Below are 19780 nucleotides of genomic sequence, written 5' to 3'. Positions count from 1 at the left end.
CTCTCAAACTTTAATCTTACAGAATGGGACTTGCATATAAAAATCAAGATTAGTAAGTGCAAATCTTAAATAAAAAAAAAGATTTACAAGTTATATTTCAATGTTCCAACCATTCAGAGATCAATGATACTTTGGAGGCACTGCAATATTTTGTTATATTACTTACTCCCAACCCACCTTGACTTGTTTTCTCGTACAAATTTTCATTAGCAGTCCTACTTGGTTTATCAGACCATAACAATGTCATAATTGGTTTCTGTAATTGATTAAGTTTCATTATTTCTAATTCCAATGGCAGTGTAGAAAATAAGCATAATACTTTTGGAAATATCATCATGGAGAATGCTACTATTTTTTCAAACCTTACACAGAAGGCTCACCTCAAACCTTACTTCTTTAACAAAACCTGGCTCTGAAAATCTACATAATCCATAGGAAAGGATGGTATGGAATCCTATCTCTGAGGTTCTCACGAGGCAGAAGTAGCATTACTCTCAGCCACAGATTCTGCAATTACTGTGACTCTATGCATGATTGCTCAGAAATTAAGCCACACTATTTTCAATGGAACTTATTCCCTAGTAAGTGTGCATTGTATTGAAGCCTAAAATGGGGGTGGGATTTTCTTTGGCATTCCATCGCTTGGGCAGGACAAAGTTTTGATCACTGTTGTCTTACTACTGAACACACCCAACAGATGAAGTAGAAACACAGTTTGAGAAATGTTCAGAAAAGTGTAATTATTGCTAGGATTTAAATATCGGTAGGCAGAAGAATCATCTTCTTGTATCTGAAGTGTTTCACAGAAACGTCACTCAAAAATTGCCTTATTGACATTTCATTCATGTCAGCTACGAAGTTCTTAAAAAAAAATATGACAGAAACTTCCCTCCACCACTGCTTCTGAACACTATTTCATTGTTCTGTCATATACTTCCTGGTGTCTGACTATGAATGAAGATGTGTAGATGTGAACTTGATACATCCTGTGCGTGCTTCCCCCCCCCCCCCCACGTTCACTGTCCTGCATCATCTACCAAAAGTGGCAGCCCACACTTTCCCCCTATTTAAAAGTTGAATTTCCATTTATTTTGAATGCAGCTATCTTGCTGAAGAGCATTTCTGCAAAAAAGAAGCTGTTTGAGAAATAAAATTACTGAGAATGTGCCTTCAACAACAATAGAACAGGCTGCATTCTTTCATGTGGGCTGATGGAAACACGATGGAAGTAGGAGGTGTGGTAATAAATAGTACCCAGTAAATGCCAACATACTTGTAAAAGACAAACAAACCACTGACACCCTGTGCTTCAGTACATCCGCAGTCAGGTAACAAGCAATTTTATATTGAATTTTCTTCCCTTATTGAATTATCCATGAATCAGGAAAATTTGAATTTTATGGAGGCTGGGGGAGTGCAGGCTGCTGGTTGGATGAGGAAGACTTTATGCTGATGCTGGGAAAGAGGTCATGAGTCACAAGCAGCTACAAGTCCGCATTAAACTCCCGCGTTGCTGAGCACTTAGTAAAATCCAATTTTGTATCTGTGCTCTGCTTTTCTTCAAACTTTTGAATTTCTCCTTTCCAGAAAAAGAGGAACTGATCCACGTTCAAAGCAAGATGGCTGCTCCCCCTTCTGCCCTGCACCATAAGTGCTTCATTTCTCTCCAAACCACAAACTCTTCCCCCCTCCATGTCACAGAAGGAAAAGGAAACAGTTGGCTTAGGGGGAAAAACTAAAGGAGGGTTCCTGATAAGGGAGGTGTGGCGTTTGCCTCCTAGGTGGGTCATTAGGAAAGGGTTAAATGAGTGAGAATGTGATTGGCCAGTGGGAATGCAAGGGGGGAGTAAAAGTTAGAGTGGGAGGTTTTGAAATTCAGTTGAGGTTTGGGAGTTGAAGAAGGAAGAGGGAGGATTAGGTGTGGGTTGGTAGAGTTGTATTGTGAGAGAGTGAGAGGAATTCTCAGGTGGAGTCAGATAGATAGTTCGGAATAAACAGTTTGAAGTTGTTAGGAACTAAGATTTAAGAAACTGCCAAGAAAAATTAACAGTAACCATAAGCTTGTTCCTGCATTTAAAAATAAACTTGATTATTTGTTAATGTTAACAACTGACTGGACTCCGTGTGTCCCTGTGAGATACGGGGTGGTGACAGCGGAAAAAGCAATCACAGTGGTGGCACAGGATCAATAGACCGTCAAACGTCCGGGGGCCCTGTGTGATTGCCACAGGAGGCAAGAGAGAGAGATGCAGCAGCTTGAAGCTGGTTGACAGATATATACAGTACTGACACACAACGCCAGCCAGGCAAAAGAAGGAATGAACTGAGAACGGCATTGCTTTTTATGTTGAAAGCAGAACATTCACAGTGTGTATATTTTCTTAATTAAGTATTCTTGTGCAAAGCTGTAAAATGTGTGCATGAAAATAATTTAACCCAGGTGGTTGTCAGGGGCTGGGCAGAGGAGGAGAAGAAGAAGTGGGGAAGACCTCCTCCCCATCCTGAACCTTCCAGGAAGACAGTATTGATCTACAACAGTGGTTTGCGAGAGGTCACAGCTCAGTGGAAGATGAGGGGGAAAGTTGGAAAATAATGGGAGAGGATAAGCAGGCAGAGACAGAGCAGCAGCTGGCTGACACATTGTCACTAGAAAGCATTCTAGACCCACCATCTCCTAGAACCCAGTGAGCCTTAAAAGTAGGAGAGCAAAGAGCTCAAAGACAGAGGGCACTTAGCGGCACCCGTAGAGGAGGTGATGATGATGACAAATGAGGAAATGGGAGAGACAGAGGATGGAGATTCACTTGGGTTCACCAATTCACTTGGATTCACCATTATACAAAAGGCTGGGTTCTATAGCCTCTCTCTGTAAAGATTGAAATAAAAAAGGATTGTAAGAAACTTTTCCTTGTCTTTATGCTTTCCTGGGCAAACAGCTGGGAGCCACTGTCAGGAGTGCATGCAGGAGCCAGGCCCTGTGACCAATAGGACTTTGCAGGACTGCGGCCTTCCTCAGTTTGTTCTGAAGAACAGGTGAGGCCGCACAGGTGAGGCCGCTTGGTAACTCACTGCACCGGGTGGCAAGAGCCGGGAAGGGATATAAGGTCAGCATTTGCCTTTGGCTCTTTGCCACAGCAACACGCTTCCTGCCTTGCTGCGTTTGGCATCTTGCTTCCTGATCCTCAGACCCTGGCTTCTTGACTTCCTACTTCTTGATCCTCAGACCCTGGACTTTGTGACTCCTTGCTTCCTGACCCTCGGACTCCTGGCTTCTGGACTCTTGTTCCTGCTCCCACCCCATCTTGCCCCCGGTCCCAAAGTCCTCAGCCGGGACTTCGATCACCTGCAGACCAAACTGTGACAGCTGCTCACAGCACTTTGACAGTGGTTGCCTGAAGAATGGCTGCAACTGTGGCAAGGAGGAGTGAGCGGAGAGTCCAAGCAAAGGAGCTAATGGATTTCAACCACCACCACCTCCTCCACCACCTCCTCCTTTCCCTTTCTGCTGTATGGGGTGCCCGTGTGCATGCTCAAGGAAGAGAGGCAATATGCAAGAGAGGCAATACACATACTAGAGCAGGGGTCAGCAACCTTTTTCAGCTGTGAGCCGGTCCACCGTCCCTCAGACCATGTGGGGGGGCCGGCCTATATTTTGAAGGGAAAAAATGAATGAATTCCTATGCCCCACAAATAACCCAGAGGTGCATTTTAAATAAAAACACACATTCTACTCATGTAAAAACACCAGGCAGGCCCCACAAATAATCCAGAGATGCATTTTAAATAAAAGCACACATTCTACTCATGTAAAAACACGCTGATCCCCGAACCGTCCACGGGCAGGATTTAGAAGGCGATTGGGCCGCATCCGGCCGACAGGTCTTAGCTTGCCTACCCCTGTGCTGGAGGACAAACATTATTATTATTCATTCACTCAGAAATACAAGAACCTGGTGGAGGGTAGTGAAGGGACTGAGAGGAGGGACAACCTCCCCCCAAACACATACCCTGATACATCCCATCAAAGCATTGGAAGAGCAATCCATATAACGTTTAAAAAAAGGGTGAGTGGACATTAGCGAGTCAATCACACCCACAAAATAACAGATCCGAGGGAGTTCTCAGCAAGGCAATGTCTTTGCGTGTGCACAGCCTGACTTTCAGTACATTGATTTGAATGTTCGCTGAGCTTTCTGCTTGTTTTCGTAAAGGCACATCAGCCTTCCCGAAGAAGAGCTTTGTTGTGCCTACAGTTGGTGCATCAAACGGGCATCTAAGTTTGTGTACAATCAGAAAACTCTCCCTTTTTTTGAATTTCAATGCAGCTGGCAGCATTGCGAAGAAAGATGACAGCTTCATCCTGCCCCAGGCCTGATATGCCCTTTCTTGGACAGAAATGAAAAGCACACCTGTTGAAAACAAGAGAACCTGCATTGATTATGTGGTTCATTTTGCAACTGCGTATGTTTATTATGCAATAAACTCAGAGGTTCTTTTATGCAGCTTCACTCATTCTAAAATAAAAGAAGAATTGAAAAAGCAAAAGATTGAGTGATAGAATCCCACCTGGGGTTCTAGGAAAAATTTGGCTTCTGGGCAACGGGAGGGAGTTTGGGTTAGTTCAACTTTCAGAGCAATGACAGGGGATTATGTACTTTACAGTTAGGAAGGGGAAAATAAAGTACTTTAATGAATAAGCAGTAATTGAAGCAGTTCACCGCATACCTTGAGAAAAACTGAAACAACTGTAACCTTACAGCCTGGTAAATAACTCACCATCACCATCTTGTGGACATAGCAAAGTAGGAGATTTGTCGGCTAATATGAATCACTTTAATGCACAAACTTTCTATATGGAATACATTTTCTAACATATGAAGTGAACCCTGTTCTATGTTTATTCTATGTTTCAACTGTGATTATGTTTCTTGCTTAACTGGCCTGAGAGATATGGGGTGCTTAAGCCTCTGGAATGGAGTCTCCTGTACAAAGATAAGAGTCACATTTGTCACTCCATGCCCTTTCTGCCTCTGCCCCCCTTCTGCCACTTGCATGTGGCCCCTGGAACACTGGACATGAAGGTGTGCAGCCATTGGGCTGAAAAATGACTCCCCTAGGCTTATGGTGCTCCCTTCCCTAGTATCAGTACAGATAAGGAGTGGGCTCTACATCTTTTCAATAACAAACAGGGAAAGAGACAAAGAAAGCTACCTTCACTATTGCAGGAGCTAAGCAGGTTTTGCTGCACCTCCCCAGCTGCTGCCATTGACTGTGGACTGCCTGTGATGTCATAAATGGCACATGGCAGACAAGTGGATCTATAAAGGTGGGCCATGGGGAAAGCCAAGGCAATAGTCTTTATCCTTCCCAAAGAGGACAACAGCTGTGGCATTTATCACTGGGTGGTCTCTTTCCACACAGAGGAGAATTAGGAGACAGAAGGAGGTGGCCATCCTGCTGTTGTGGAATGATGAGAAGGCAGGTTTGCTTGCTGAGTAGAATTGCAGTTTGAACATTGCTGATATCCATGGTAAGCAACTGTCTGGTGTCTGGAGATGGACCTGATGGAAGCTGGCAGATATTGGTGGGTAGAAGCAGGGGGAGTTCACATTTGGATGCTGGCAAATGCCGCAAGGCTGGAGCAGGCTGGTATTTGTGAATGTAAGCTGGTTGAAATTCCCTTTTGGAAGCCCATTGATGGAAGCTGTGTGGATATTTGTGGACTGAAGCTGGGGCTTGTTTGTGCCTGAATGGAGAGTGGCTGATGACTGAACATGTCTGTGTGATATGCCAACTCTATGATCCCTGGTAGGCACCCCCTCATAAGCGATGGATTTTGACCAATGCCTTTCACCATCACATGAGTTGCAGTGTCACTGCTGACACACCACCAAACTTAATATGATTACAGGCAACTGACTAGACCAGACTTTGCCCTCCAGCTGTTTTGGGACTACAACTCCCATCACCCCTAGCCAAGAGGACCAGTGGTCAGGAATGATGGGAATTGTACTCCCAAAACAGCTGGAGTGTCAAGTTTGGCCATGCCTGGAGACTATGCTGGATATTAGATTACCATATGTGAGGTCCCTGCAAACTGGTGGAGGGCAAATGTTGGGTGGGGGAAGACCCCAGTAACTACTGACTGAAAAGGTAATAGGACAGATAATTAAACAGTCTGTGAGCTCTTAGGAAAGGATGCTGTGATTACTAAGACCCAGCAGAAGAGGGCAGCAAAGAAGATCAAGGGTCTGGAAACCAAGTTTTATGAAGAGCGATTGGTTATGTTTAGCCTGGAAAAGAGGAGACTGAGAAGAGATGGGATAGCCATCTTCAAATATTTAAAAGAGCTGTCACATGGAAGATGGAGCAAGCTTGTTTTCTCCTGCTCTGGAATGTAGTACTTGGACCAATGGCTTCAAGTTACAAGAAACTAGATTTCTAGAACATTCTAGAAATGGAGAATCAACAAGATCAAATAAAAGAGGAGTGGGAAAAGGAGACAACAGGGAAGATAAATAGCCAAAGCTGGGGTGGGGGCGGGGATACTGGAGAAACACACTCTAAGAATGTTGTCTATAAGGATAAAAGAAAATTACTACAAGTTAGTATGGAGTTCCGTGTGCTGCGCTGGCTCACCAGATGCAGCTTGTCACACTGGCCACGTGACGCGGAAGTGTCTGCGGAGAGCGCTGGCTCCCGGCCTATAGAGTGAGATGAGCGCACAACCCTAGAGTCTGTCAAGACTGGCCCGTACGGGCAGGGGTACCCTTTACCTTTTAGTATGGAGATGGCACTTAACACCAGTAAGATTAAATCAAATAAACAAGGAATATTTGGAGTTATGTTGGAGGGGATGCCAGGAAACCGGTACTTATGTTCACATGTGGTTGGGGTGTAAATGCATACAAACTTTTTGGCAAAGGGTGTTTAAGGAGATAACAGAAATCACAGGGTTAAAGTTGACTGAAAGTCCAGAGGTAGCATTGTTATCAATATATGATGGACTGGAAGGGTCACAGGCTATGAAGGACTTGCTCACAAATTTATTGACAGCTGCACAAGTTATTATAGCTAGGAAGTGGAAGGGGCAAGGTGAATATAAAATGGAAGAATGGTATAAAGAGGTGTGGGATATAACTATGAATGATAAATTAACATGTGTCATTAAGGTAAGAAGGGGAATATGCAGGAGAAATGATCCTGAGGAGATATGGAAGGTGTTTGTAGAATTTGTACTGTTAAAAAGGAAAGGGGTCAAACCATCGCAAGAGGTGTTGAAATTTTGGGAGGCTGGATAATGGAATGGTCTCGGGGGTGGGGTGCACATTATTATTATTATCACTTTATTTAAAATAATAAATAAGAAGAAGAAAATACAATAAAAACAGTATGCAGTATAAATGCTGGAAATGTAAGGAAAAAGAAGGAACCTTTTACCACATGTGGTGGGTGTGCCCCAAGGTAAAAGACTTCTGGGAAATGATTTATAATGAACTGAAAAAAGTGTTGAAAAACACATTTATTAAGAAACCAGAAGCCGTTTTACTTGGTATAGTGGGGGGTAAAATCCCCAAAAAGGATGTTACTTTTTTCTGTATGCCACAACAGCTGTGAGAATCTTATTAGCGAAGAATTGGAAGAAACAAGATTTACCAACTATCAAAGAATGGCAGATGAAGATGATGGACTATATGGAACTTGCCAAACTGACTGGGAGACTCTGAGACCAGAGAGAAGAGACGGTGGAAGAAGATTGGAAGAAATTTAAAGAATATTTGAAAAAATATGTTAATATTTAAATCTTAGAAGAGCTTTGGAAGTGGATATAGGCTGTAGGGTTAGAAGTAGAAGACAGTGTATTTTAAAATAGTATTGTAAGGGAAAATATGAAGATTTTTATGGTAAAAGTAAGTGTGATTTTTAAAAATGGTTAAAAATTATGATATATGTAAACTGCTAAAAATGAGAGAAAATGAAAATCAGATGGGGGGGACTTGGGGAAGCTCACCTAACAATGCTTAGAAAAAATAAGGATAAGACAAGAATTTGTTTGTATTGTTTGTTTTTCTGTTTTTGTTGTTTATTTGTGTTATAAAATGAATTTAAAAAATTGGGGGGGAGAGCAGTTTGACAGTGGAATGGACTCTGGCAGGTGGTGGACTCTCCTTTCTTAGTGGTTTCTAAGCAAAGGTTGGATGGCCATCTGTCAAGGATGTTTGAGTTGAGATTCCTTCTTGGCTGGGGGTTGGATAAGATGAGCCTTGGGGTCACTTCCAACTCTAAGATTCTATGATTCTATGTTATTCACCACTCAGAAGCAGTGCAAGACTTTGTTCCCTTTCCTCCAGGGTTTGGAAAAAATATGCTCAAACACACAGTTGTGTGTGTTTTATATGACACCCACAATTCAAATAAATTTATAAATTACACAGACACACACACACCAGCTTTCTAGGTCAGCTGTTATAATCTTGTTGCAAAGCAAGGATTCTTGGATATGTGAAACTTTTCAGAATTTATCCAACCTTAACTTGACTTTCATTTATCCAGTTGAAAGCATTCTGGCTTTGTCTTCATTTTCAGAGTCAGTGAAAATGAATTGTGTTATTTTGAAAACAAAGGGCTTCCATGACAAACACCACCTCAGTATATAATAGTCTTGTAAACAAGACAGAAGTCAGCCCAGGGATTGAAACTGCTGAAGAATGTTGAAATTTGGTAGAGAATAGCTCTCATCAGCCAGGGATTTTGAACATTCAAATGAGAGCTGATTTTGAGAGGATAAAATTACAGTCTTTTTAAAATAGTCTACACTTAGGGCATAAGAGCACACCATTTACAACTCTGAGAGCCTTTTAGATTTCATGAATGGGTGAACTTGCAATTCAGTTCTAAATGTTTGTACCGAAACATCTGCCAGCCAAAGCAGCAAAATGTTGCGGCATTGCAATGGTGTGTATATCAGGCAATATGCACAAAGTGTGGACAAACACCCAGTCTTATCCTTGGAGCTCACCTTGGAAAACAACAGCAGAGGCAGATGCAGTGGTACAAGCCAGGATCCGGCCCCCAACGATGTGAGTCTGTGTTGCATCTGACATTGCAGATCCTGCATTGTTCTATGGGTTAACCAGATTACTTCCATGCTCCCATGCAGCTCTACAATTCTATAATTCCACTATATTTACCAAGTTCATTGGAGTTTGCTCCCAGCTAAAAAGCATACGTCTATGCTTTTTACTTTATTTATTTGTACTTGATTCAGGCATCAGTTTCCCTCATAAGATTAGAATCACATGAAGGATAGGAGCAATACACATGCTAGCTAGCTCTGCCTCCTTTGTTGCATCACTGGGCCCATTTCCATTGTGTTGGATGGCCAACATTTGTAGAGGAATTGTGCCAGAAACCTAAGCAAGCACAGCAGACTCCATATTGAGAGCAATAGGGATGGAAACAACGACAGTGACATGACAGAGGACAGGGGTGGAGCTAGTGCAGTAATCCCCACATCCCTGCATGTAATTCTGAGAACATGTGAACAGGGCTACTGTCTCCCTGACTCAGCAAGAGCTGCCTGTAGATTCCCTTTTGTAGACCAAATGCAGAAACTCATCCATATTGTGATGAGCCTCTGGAGGTGACTCAACCAATGCAATTTCTACTCTAATTGCATCATGTGTGTAGGGATGCCCAATCCTGGCTCTTTTGAGGTTTAGACAGGAACATCCAGCACCTTCAGAAAGCAGATATTGATCCTGACTCTGTACCCTATTCCCAGTGCTTTTTTTCTTTAAAAATGTTTAGGAGTACTGTCATTCCTTCTGAGACTCAGGAAACACCGTAACGGGAAATAAGGATGCCATTGGGGGTAGCAACAGAACTGATGATTCACCGTGCTAGAGAAGAAACTTATTTTTTTTAAAAAAAATAGTTTCTTCTCCCATTAGATTCACAAAATGTTTAGGGGTATGCGTACCCCTGCGTACCCCCAGAAAAAAAGCACTGCCTATTCTTATTCCTTCATGGATATTCCTTCATGATATTCCTTCATGGATGCACTGGAGAGCCGATTTGAGGAAGAAGTCTTCAGGAAGGAGTGGATTTGCAACTACTGAAGTTCATCTTTTGCAATAAATATAAATCACAAGTTGAGAGCCTGAGTGAGCAGGCTTTTGAGCACCAGCTGTAGGAACAGAAGCAATTCTTATTGACACTGGGAACTAATTTATGAATCAGCTGTGCAAACACTAGGATTCATTAGCAGAGATTAGCACAATTAGCTAGCTTCCATTCCTTTCCTCTTCCCTTACTAAAGTAATACCTTAATAAATACAAGCCTTTTAGGTGCTGTGCTCATTGTGTGCTGTGTGATCCTTCTGTACAGTTCAGGAAAGGCGATTCATGCCATTAGGAGATCTTCTGCTTATGAGTTGAACAGCAGGAAAAATTATTCCAAGCATGACATAACTGTAGCGCTGTTTTCACTACAGGTGCCTGTATATATCCATCTCTTAGTCAACATCACTAATGAAAGATTTCAGCAATAGCTAAATGCTTTAAAACAAAACAACACTATTTTTCAGCTATAATGGAATTGTGGTGCACAAATTGCTAGGCAAAGTTTTATTGATACATGCCAGCAGAATTTGGGAGCAAACAGTTGCACAGAGTACCTGAGTAGTGTTACAGTTCAAGTGTTGAAACTGGGAAACCAAGATTGAAATGCCCACTCGGCCATGAAGCTCACTGGATTATCTTGGTCAATCAGTGCTCTTTAGCCTAACCTAAAATAGGAGAACCACAAAACCTACTTTGAGCTCCTTGGGAAGGAAAAGTGGGATATAAATGTAATAATAAATAAAATATACCATATATTCAGAACAGAGTTCACTAATTATGCATATTACTGTGGATCATATTGTTTATTCATGTTAGTGCACAGAATCCTGTTGGGTTTTTTTAAAAAAAAAACCCACAGATAATGAGTTCTGCAAATAATAGTCGTGTTAATCAGAACAGTAATAAAGCTGGCAGAAGCTAGATGGCACCAGAACCATAAGTAAACCACATCTGTTATCAGCTTGTACTGTTTGGACCATTTGCAAAGTAAGGAAGATCTGTCTCCGAGACTAGTTTGTTAAGAAAGGCCTTTCTTCTTCTTCTTTTTTTAAGCTACTGCCACCACAAGAATCTTAGGATATTTTTGATGCAAGGCACCAATGAGGAAGAACTGCTTTTCCACAAAATATGCAACCAAGCAATCTTGAAAAGTAGATGCAAATGGATAAGATGTTTGTCGGAACAATTTGTAAGAAGGAAAGAGGAAATATGGTATGTTTGTAAGGATGTAAAAAGGAGTTTCAAAATTATTATTGTTTCAGTATGAGAGAATCCTATTTTGCACTGCCTTTTTTTGGTCGAGGTATTGTTTAGCAGGAGTTGCTGGGTTTTTTTAGCTGTTATTGATATTGCTTTTTTGTATCTTTATTTTTAGAACTTGCATGGAAATTTTTCAATTTGTTTCTGTACTTTTGATGTGTTTTATTGTTTATCACTACTTTTGTTGTATTTGCAACTGTGATTTTTTTCCAAGTCGTAAGCTGCCTTGAAGATGGTTTTAACAATGGAAAGGCAGCTTACAAATAAAATGACGTATGTTTGTATGAGATGGGAATACTAGATAATGCTGTATTAGCATTTGCAATTTTCATTACCAAATATTAAGTAAAAACTGATTCCTGCCAATAGCCAAAATGTCCAAAAAGCTTCCTTTGTGGTCTGCAAGTTACTCCCTCTGGTTCTATTCCCCAACACTTTCTTTCTTTCTGCCTACTACTATATTGTGTAACAGCTACCACTGATTCAATGCCAATAGCTTCCTTCTTAAAGAGTTTCCATAAACCAGTGTGTAAGAAATGGTGAATAAACAACTTCTATAAAGAAAAAGATTGAGTTGAAGCATGTTGATAGCCTTAATACATAACAGCACAAGAATCGGGTCATTGGCCATTCTGATATATACAAACTGGGGAAGAATGCACTTTTTTCTAAAATTGAAACTGATTTGTAAAAGACATCCCCAACTCTTTGTAAAACCGAAAGATATTCAAGGCTATTTTTAAAAACTACAACAAATTCTTTTTAACTTATTGCAGTAATACAATGGTACCTCGGGGTTACAGACTCTTCAGGTTACAGACGCTTCAGGTTACAGACTCCGCTAACCCAGAAATAGTACCTTAGGTTAAGAACTTTGCTTCAGGATGAGAACAGAAATTGCACAGCGGCAGCAGAAGGCCCCATTAGCTAAAGTGGTACTTCAGGTTAAGAAGAGTTTGAGGTTAAGAACGGACCTCCAGAACAAATTCAGTTCTTAGCCCGAGGTACCACTGTACCTATAAAAGCACATTTACTCCACGTCTGAAATTCATTGTTTACACTGCACTGTATACAGTACATTGAAGTACTAGAATGATTTAAGAAAAGAGCAGGAAAACAGCCCTGAATAATAGCAACTCAGACAGCACACAGACCTGACTCTGCAGCAAATCCATACCAGCAGATCATGTGGAATGGGCTGGTGCCTGTCAGGGACTACTCATCTCCAGGGGGACACGAGTGGCACTGTGGTCTAAACCACTGAGGCTCTTGGGCTTGCCAATCGGAAGGTTGGTGGTTCAAATCCCTGCGACAGAGTGAGCTCCCGTTGCTCTGTCCCAGCTCCTGCCTACCTAGCAGTTCGAAAGCATGCCAATGCAAGTAGATAAATAGGTACTGCTGTGGTGGGAAGGTGAATGGCATTTCCATGCACTTTGGTTTCCATCACAGAGTCCTGTTGAGCCAGAAGTGGTTTAGTCATGCTGGCCACATGACATGGAAAGCTGCCTATGGACAAATGCCGGCTCCCTCGGCCTGAAAGTGAGATGAGCGCCGCAACCCCATAGTCACCTTTGACTGGAAGTAACCATCCAGGGGTCCTTTACCTTTACCTTTTTTTTACTCATCTCCATCCTTCTGATACCTTGTGTGCTTAGCATGACAAGGGCCATTGAACCCATTAACTTTACCTTTAAAAAAGAAGAAAGGCAATAGCTGCCAAATGAATAACCACAGTTTAAGATCTTTGTTGTTGTTTTATTGTAATTTTATGTTGTGAACTGCCCTGAGATCTATGGGTATAGGGTGATATACAGATTTAATAAATAGTAATGTGTGAGGCCCTGTTCCAAATGGGTCCAGTCAGTCTCTGTCTGTCTGTCTCTCTCACTCACACACACACATACACACAAGCTAATGAGAACTGGGGGGGGGGGATCTGAGTGATGCAGTATAGCAGTGGAAGGCAGAAGGGATGATAAGAGTTCAGTAACCCCTGAATTGTGACACCATCCACAGCACCTCTGGAAAAGGTTTTGGGTTGCCAGTTGCACTGAGTGCCAAGGTACTGAACCTCTTGTTCTGAGAGTGTGTTTTATGCTCTGACTGTTCTGCAGTGACCTCCCTTTCTCCTTAGGCCCCACAAGATTCTGGCTGTGGGCCTGGGTCATGAGAGAGTCTTCCCATGAGTCATCTCAATGTGCAAGCTGTTCTTTAAAAACTTAAGATTTTTATGCTTTTTAGAAGCACTTTGGCCTCTCAGAAGCATGTTTCTGTCATGATGGAAGCAGCCCAAATGCCAGCCGTTACTGATTCCACACTTGGCTAATTGCCGTAACTGGGGTTGGAGCAGGGGAAATAACCTTTGTATGCCGTTGTGCATAAACTGCAATTCCCCTGAAGGACCAAAAGAAAAGGACGTGGCATAGGGCAGAGAATTAAGTATCCTGAAAAATCTCTGCTTTCATTTTTTTTTAAAAAAAAGGAACCATGAGAGTTGTGAAGATAAGCTAAAAAGTCTGAAGGTACCTGTCTGGTGAAATTATAGGCATCAGAAGGGTTGGTGATGAAGATTTCTAGTGGTTGGAGGTGGAACTTTAAAAAAATAAAATATGTTTGATTATTATTATTTTTGTTAACTTTGTGTTAAATATGTATTCTGCAGTTGACCTCCTTTGCAATGTTTTATTTTGAAATCTTTTAAGATATTTTAGTTTTCTGTTAGTTATGTTCATTTGACTGTATATTTGACTTCCTTTACATTGTTTTATTGGTGTTTTATTGATGTTTTAATATGCTGTAAACCACTTTGAGATTTTTCTTAAAAATATAAAGCAGTATAGAAATGAAACTAATAATAATAATAATAATAATAATAATAATAATAATAATAATAATAATTTCAGCGATCCACATAGCTCTTCTCTCCTACACATAGAATAGAACTGGAACAAATTCTACAAAAATGAGATATTCTGAGGAAGAATAGGAGAACTGGAACAAATTCTACAAAAATGAGGAGATATTCTGGGGAAGAATTGCTTAATAAAACCAGAAGCATTCAGAAAGCTCATAGTTTGTGGGTACATTTTATTGGTCCTCCATATATCATTTAGTAGGCTTTTTGTTCCTTTTAATAGCACCAAATCATTACAATACATGAAGATCATGCATAGGTCACAATTTCAAAGCCATTACTGGAAGCTTTCTGCAAATTAGTACAAATGCAAAAATATAGTTCAGCTTAAAAAGTAATTCAGTTTTACTTATTGGAATGTCTTTTAGTTCCATTTTTTTTTTTTGCAAAATAATAACAAAAGGCACCAGATTCCTGGCTTCCAACATGGTTTTCAAAACAAGGGGAACACATTTATACAAGAGGCACTTTGCATTAAATTATTTTACACAAAAGAGGCTGAATCCAGACTATGTTAGTTGCATTAAGTCCCCATTGAGTTAAATGGGACTTAAGTCACAACTAGCTTGTCACATTGATCTCAATGTGCAACCAGCATAGCCTGATCCCAGCCCCATGACTTCCAACTGGCCGGCTTAATCTTTTCACGAGCAGCCTGTATGTTAACATTGTATAAAACTAACATAAAATACTATCAATGAAAAACAGGCAGTTCCCTAGAAAGGAGTGGCAATACTATGAATGGGATCCGATATGGATTTCAACAGTAATTGTTACTATATCATCATACTAATGAAATGCACATTGCGTCTGATAGCAAGGATATCCATGAGAAACACACAAAAAAGGCTGCAGCTGTAAATGCCAATGGAAAGCTTAGCCATACAAAGCGGGAAGGAGGCACAAGGCAGGAGTTAAGATTCTGGCTTTCATATTGTCGTCAGTTAGTCATCTTCACCACCACAGAGCAGCAAAAGGCCTTTTCTGTAATCACCAGATGTATCTTTCTACAAATCAAAAGACAGGGATCAAATGGCAATGAGTCAGTAATGATTCAGGGGAAAATTCTTGACAAATGACAGCTTTTCTACCGCAGGAAATCCATTTGTATGACTATCCACTCGGGAATGGTAAGCAAAAGTTCTCCAGAAAGCTATTTATTTGGTGCAACATATATTTTTAAAAAAGGCAAAAGCAAAACGAGGGGACATCTATTTGCCTTCCAATGGCAGACCCAAAAGTCATAACTCTAAACATTACAAGAAGGATTTAAACAACTTTGATATCCTTTAGCAAATGCAGGCAAAGGGGAAGGCCCTATGTACACATCAATTAAACCAGAATACTTGTATTTAAGCCAATTAAGGGTGCAATCATATGGCTGCAAGGAGGGAATGCCAGCGGGCACACAGATGTCCCTGTTCATGGGTGAGGAGGAAGATTTGACTCCATATGACCCTTCCTTGCCGCTGCAGAAACCTCCACCACCCTTGCCTAACTGATTTTTGCCTTGCATTACAGATGCTGACATACTGACATCAGTAGACGCAAGGGAAGATGCAGCAGATACATTGCAGCAAAGCTATGAATCTGAAGGAGCCATAGGTTTCACAGTCCCCTGACACTCTCCCCACACCCAAAATGGGGGGTGGGGACATAAATACACCAACATCAGGACTGGTGTATCTTCCCTTCCATTGGCAACAACAGGAGGGGGGAATCCTTTAAAAGGGAGGGAGGAAGCCTGGAAATAAAAGGGAAATGCTACTCTGTCTTCACTTCCGTCCAGCCACCAGAAATCCAGCAAGGCTTTGGACGAACTAGTTTGCCTGCCTTTAGTTTTCCCTCCTGACACGGGACTGGGAGGTTGCCCAGGAATGGGAGCCCACATAAGCCAGCTGCCTACATGCCTCATGGTGGCATATTTCACATGTATTGGAAAGTGGACTTTTTTTTCTATTTGCAAAATTGTAACAGTTGTACAGCCAAAATACAAACAGGCCACATTCCACTTTAAAAAGAAAAGAACCGCAGCAGTCAGTAGTTCCCATTCAAAAAGAGAATGAAATACAAAGCAAGTCGTACCTGAATTGCATGGTACAAAGATTTTGCAAAATTTCTTCTGAACGCCTGTCTGATGTCCAGCAGATCAATTTCACTCCTTGAAACTACAATCCTTATCAGGGTATCGTCATCAGTGCCAGCCCCCTGGTAAAATAAACAACCCATTAAGAACATAATCTACTTTCAGGTACCATTCATTTCAGCTGGAGAGCATCGTGCACATGCTTCATTTTCCCCACTGAAGTCAGTGAAACTAAAGGGCTTAACTTTGGCCACTAAGCGAATAGCTGCACCTGAGAATGTCACACAGAATACATATACAACAGAGATACTTGAAGAATGTATATAATACCTTGAGGATTAATAGTCCTCCTTCTTGCTGTTGAAGTTAGGAGATTTTATCACAATTGCATGAAATAGAATCCTGAATCACTGCACTATATTAATGGGGTGAGCTCTCTATAGAGCGTCCAGTGCTCAGCATAAAAAAAAAGTCAGGAAAAAGTCAACATTTTTCCACCCTCATTTCATTTCCAATTGGAAACTTTTCCTTTAAAAAGAAAGAAAGAAAGAAAGAAAGAAAGAAAGAAAGAAAGATAAAATAAGTACTCACTTTCATTGCATAAAACAGTGATTCAGCAAGATATGCAGGAACACTACGGACACTTTTCACTGAAAGGGGAAAAAATAATCCAGTTCAGTTTGAAAACAGTGAAAAATAACTTTATCTGAATGGCATGGTGCTTCACACAAAAAGGCACCTTCCAGTATTTCCATAACAGGGCATAACAGTGAGCTATGCCACGATTCTGTGTACATCTAGCTGGGAGTAAAGCCCTCTGAACACAATGGGATTCACTTCTGAGTAGATGTGCAGATTTGCCCTGCTATCTCCTTGCGCTGTTGTGGAGTCTAGAATTCAGAGCCCCATGTTAAATAAAAAATAAAAAGCAAGCAAGCATCACGTCTAAATCAGATTACCAAGACGCCATTTTGTTTCTTTGATCAGCACATTGTGCTGCTTTCCACCCAAAAGCTCGCTTGCGGTTCTCATAAATAGTGCATTGCAACTAGGACTGCTCATTACCAACTGCCAGCAGAAGCTTCTCTAGTGGACCAGAAGTTTCACGGTCGATTGTCTCTTCAATTTGGAAGCCAGAGATAGTCATATATTTGTCAAAGACTGAAAGACACAAAAGGAATACATAGCAATTATGTGTATTTTACATATTGCTTCCTTTCTGCTTTTCCAAACAAACATAACAAAGCCTACACCCATCCAAACACAATCAACATTTGGGCAGAAGAGTTGAAGGAAGCCAGGATAGTAATGAATTCAAGTGTTCAGGAAAGTAACATGGACCATTCTACTTAAGACTGAAAGTAAGGAGTGTATTATCTATACCCCCACAATCTGCTAGCATGTCAAGGAGAAATGTTCTAAACCAGGTCAAGTTCACCTTGGATCAGAACCAGGGCACCCCACACAGAAAACCAAGACCTGGTTTTTGTTGAAGCTTCCCCCCCGCCACTTGCACCCCCAGTATGATGATTAAGTAAAGGGACCCCTGACCATTAGGTCCAGTCGTGGACAACTCTGGGGTTGTGGCGCTCATCTCGCTTTATTGGCTGAGTATGATGATTACAGTCCTTTAAAAAGAGAGCCCAAAATGTTAGTTTTCCTCACCCTTCCTTAAGTGAGTCACACTGCGAGTCCCCAGGATGGTGATGAACTTTTCTTCATCGGTTCCCCATTTCAGCTCACCAGCTCTAAACAGCTCCTGTTAAAATTAGAAGAAGGAAATGAAGTTAAGGTTTTCTCTTCCAAAAGCAAATGTGAATACTTTACCATATTGTGAATAAAACTACCAGAGGGGGAAAAGCCCTTAAATGTCTGAGGGGCAGCTTAGACTTGGGACCTAAGACCAAAGAGCCTAACTCCACTCCACTTAGGAACAGAAGTTTTGAACTATCCCTTATAGAACTACATTTGCCACATTCATTCTTCTGGAATGATACCTTATCACAGTAATAGATCAAGGTTTGGGGGATCCCTTGGACAAGATGCCTCAATGTCCCCTTTCACCCTTTCCTCACTCTTAAGTTTCATTACTTATATATTTGTCACCTCGGGCTCCTTCAGGAGGAAAGATGGGATCTAAATCGAAACAACAACAACAATGTGCTTCATAATGAAATTGCCTCCTCTTTTAATAAATGCCTTTTGGCTGTTTTTAAGGTATACAATCAATCTGTGTTTAAGTACAGTGGTACCTCGGGTTACATATGCTTCAGGTTACAGACTCCACTAACCCAGAAACAGTACCTTGGGTTAAGAACTTTGCTTCAGGATGAGAACAGAAATCGTGCTCTGGTGGTGCAGAAGCAGGAGGCCCCATTAGCTAAAGTGGTGCTTCAGGTTAAGAACAGTTTCAGGTTAAGAACGGACCTCCGGAACGAATTAAGTACTTAAGCCAAGGTACCACTGTACAATCATTCCAAGGACTGCTATTTGCAAAAGGGGGTCAATTATGGTCAGTCACATATTATCCATTTCACACCCTTTCTTGAAATATGAATGATTCATACATTAAAATGTCAGTGGCTTCCCATGTGATCTAGCAAGAGACCATAAATGGTGCTTAATTTAAGGACCTTTCCGAGACAAGATGCACTGGCAGTTGCTGGAACTTCACTACTTGGGTTAGAAACGTATAAATATCATGAAGCAGGAAGGCTGCATGCAATCATCTAGCTCAACTGCTTCTATAAAACAGACCTATCCACTAACAAATGCCCAGGATCCAGAGTTTCTTGTGGCACAAGCAGTTAACTGTTTAAATAAGGTGTGTCACACTGGTAAAGGGAGTAACTGTTTTGCATACTGCAAAGTTGAAGTACTCGCACGAGCTTAATGCTTCGCCATCACGTTATTCAAGTGATCCTGGATTTGTGTCATGGCAAAAGCAGACTTGTGTCAATCTTGCTACTCAAACAACCAACAGTCCCAAAAGGCAATGTCAATATATTATTTTGGAGAACCTCATTAAATGCCCCATTCACTATGGCTTTTCCACAATCCTTTTGCATGCTCTATAGAACGGGGGCAGCAACCTTTTTCAGCCATGGGCTGGTCCACCATCCCTCAGACCATGTTGTAGGCCAGACTATATTTTTTGGGGGGGGATGAACGAATTCCTATGCCCCACAAATAACCCAGAGATGCATATTAAATAAAAGGACACATTCTACTCATGTAAAAACACGCTGATTCCTGGACCGTCAGCGGGCTGGATTGAAAAGGCGACTGGGCAGCGTCCGGCCCACGGGCCTTAGGTTGCCTACCCCTGCTATAGAACATAGGAAGCAGCCATATGGTTCATCTGGCTCAGCACTGTCAACACGGACTGGAAGCAG

General features: G+C 41.4%; 1 protein-coding gene and 1 long non-coding RNA gene across 2 annotated transcripts in view; one reads left to right on the top strand and one right to left on the bottom strand.

The window, feature by feature from the left end:
- The first annotated feature begins 5319 nt into the window (after positions 1–5319).
- On the top strand, positions 5320–14453 carry LOC128421154 (uncharacterized). Its single transcript, XR_008332244.1, has 3 exons — positions 5320–5530; positions 11179–11337; positions 14321–14453. It is a non-coding gene; the product is annotated as an uncharacterized LOC128421154 (long non-coding RNA).
- ANXA5 (annexin A5) overlaps positions 14453–19780 on the bottom strand; it is a 31750-nt gene continuing 26422 nt past the window's right edge. Inside the window, exons 9-13 of the mRNA XM_053403506.1 lie at positions 18051–18144; positions 17451–17546; positions 16977–17035; positions 16385–16507; positions 14453–15306 (exon numbers count right to left, since the gene is read on the bottom strand). Of these exons, the coding sequence (XP_053259481.1) occupies positions 15244–15306; positions 16385–16507; positions 16977–17035; positions 17451–17546; positions 18051–18144 (435 nt within the window). The 3' untranslated portion in view covers positions 14453–15243. The remainder of the gene's footprint in view (positions 15307–16384; positions 16508–16976; positions 17036–17450; positions 17547–18050; positions 18145–19780) is intronic.

Source organism: Podarcis raffonei, chromosome 9 (assembly GCF_027172205.1).
Source record: "Podarcis raffonei isolate rPodRaf1 chromosome 9, rPodRaf1.pri, whole genome shotgun sequence".
In the NCBI taxonomy this organism is placed as follows: domain Eukaryota; kingdom Metazoa; phylum Chordata; class Lepidosauria; order Squamata; family Lacertidae; genus Podarcis; species Podarcis raffonei.
The sequence above is the reverse complement of the archived record's forward strand: the minus strand, read 5'-3'. Positions and strand labels throughout refer to the sequence as shown.